Source organism: Seriola lalandi, unplaced genomic scaffold (assembly GCF_002814215.2).
Source record: "Seriola lalandi dorsalis isolate HSWRI2012SDOR001 ecotype SW California unplaced genomic scaffold, Sedor1 jcf7180002054867, whole genome shotgun sequence".
Taxonomy (NCBI): Eukaryota; Metazoa; Chordata; class Actinopteri; order Carangiformes; family Carangidae; genus Seriola; species Seriola lalandi.
The window spans coordinates 6,269-7,165 of NW_019525420.1; the positions used below are offsets into that span (position 1 = coordinate 6,269).

General features: G+C 48.8%; 1 protein-coding gene across 1 annotated transcript in view; it reads right to left on the minus strand.

The window, feature by feature from the left end:
• Positions 1-897, minus strand: part of LOC111671155 (uncharacterized) — a 13,632-nt gene that overhangs the window by 3,772 nt on the left and 8,963 nt on the right. Inside the window, exons 16-18 of the mRNA XM_087179816.1 lie at positions 366-517; positions 231-287; positions 4-127 (exon numbers count right to left, since the gene is read on the minus strand). Coding sequence (XP_087035942.1) covers positions 4-127; positions 231-287; positions 366-517 — 333 coding nt within the window. The remainder of the gene's footprint in view (positions 1-3; positions 128-230; positions 288-365; positions 518-897) is intronic.

Genomic DNA, 897 nt, shown 5'->3' on the forward strand with positions numbered 1-897 from the left:
TACTCTCTGACGAACACTGACTGAACCTCTCGCAGGTCGAGGACGTCACAAGCTGCTGAATCGTTTTCTAATGAGAAGAGAAAACGATCTTCTTCCAGTTTACCATGAAGCTCCTCCTCTTCCTCACCTGCACACACAGACACACACACCCACACACACACACACACAGGTGTGTCAGGTCACATGCTCCCAGTTTGAATCCATCCAGGTGATTCAGCCAATGTTATTACCTGAGGAGGCGGAGTCAGGTCTCCTATTGGCCGACTGGGGCTGGTGAAGCGGGAACTCTGAATGAGAAAGAATCATGAGTAAAGAACCAGTGTGTTACCTGTGTGTGTGTGTGTGTGTGTGTGTGCGTGTGTTACCTGTGTACTCGTTGAGGCGGAGCAGCTCGGTCTGCAAGGCCTGACCTGCCCTCTCAGCCAGGAGGATGGGGGAGGGGCTCTGAGGGTCCAACTGACACACCTGTGCACAGGTAACATGAGTCAGGTACAGAATGAAACATGACAGAAACCTGCTTGAGTCCCCGTAAACCAGGTGCTGCCCTATGATTGGTGCATTTGAAAGGATTGCTGCCACTAGATTGGACGAGCCAATGACATCATCTCATTTACAGCCCAGCTGACAGCGACATGTACAAGTCAGAAGCTTGTTGTCATTGTCTGTGCTAACGAACAGTTCAATAAACAGCTTCACTTCTGTTGATGCACAGAGCAGCCATCTTGGATTTTGAGGTGGGGGTGGGTGAGGTTCCTCCTCATGTGTTCTGTAGTGAAGCAGCGATCAGCTGACCCTGAACACATCATCTGTGTGGAGTCACAGAAACTGTGATTTGGATTCTTTGTATAAAATATTTTACATTTCTATTTTACAGAACGTCTGACACTAAGACGAGCT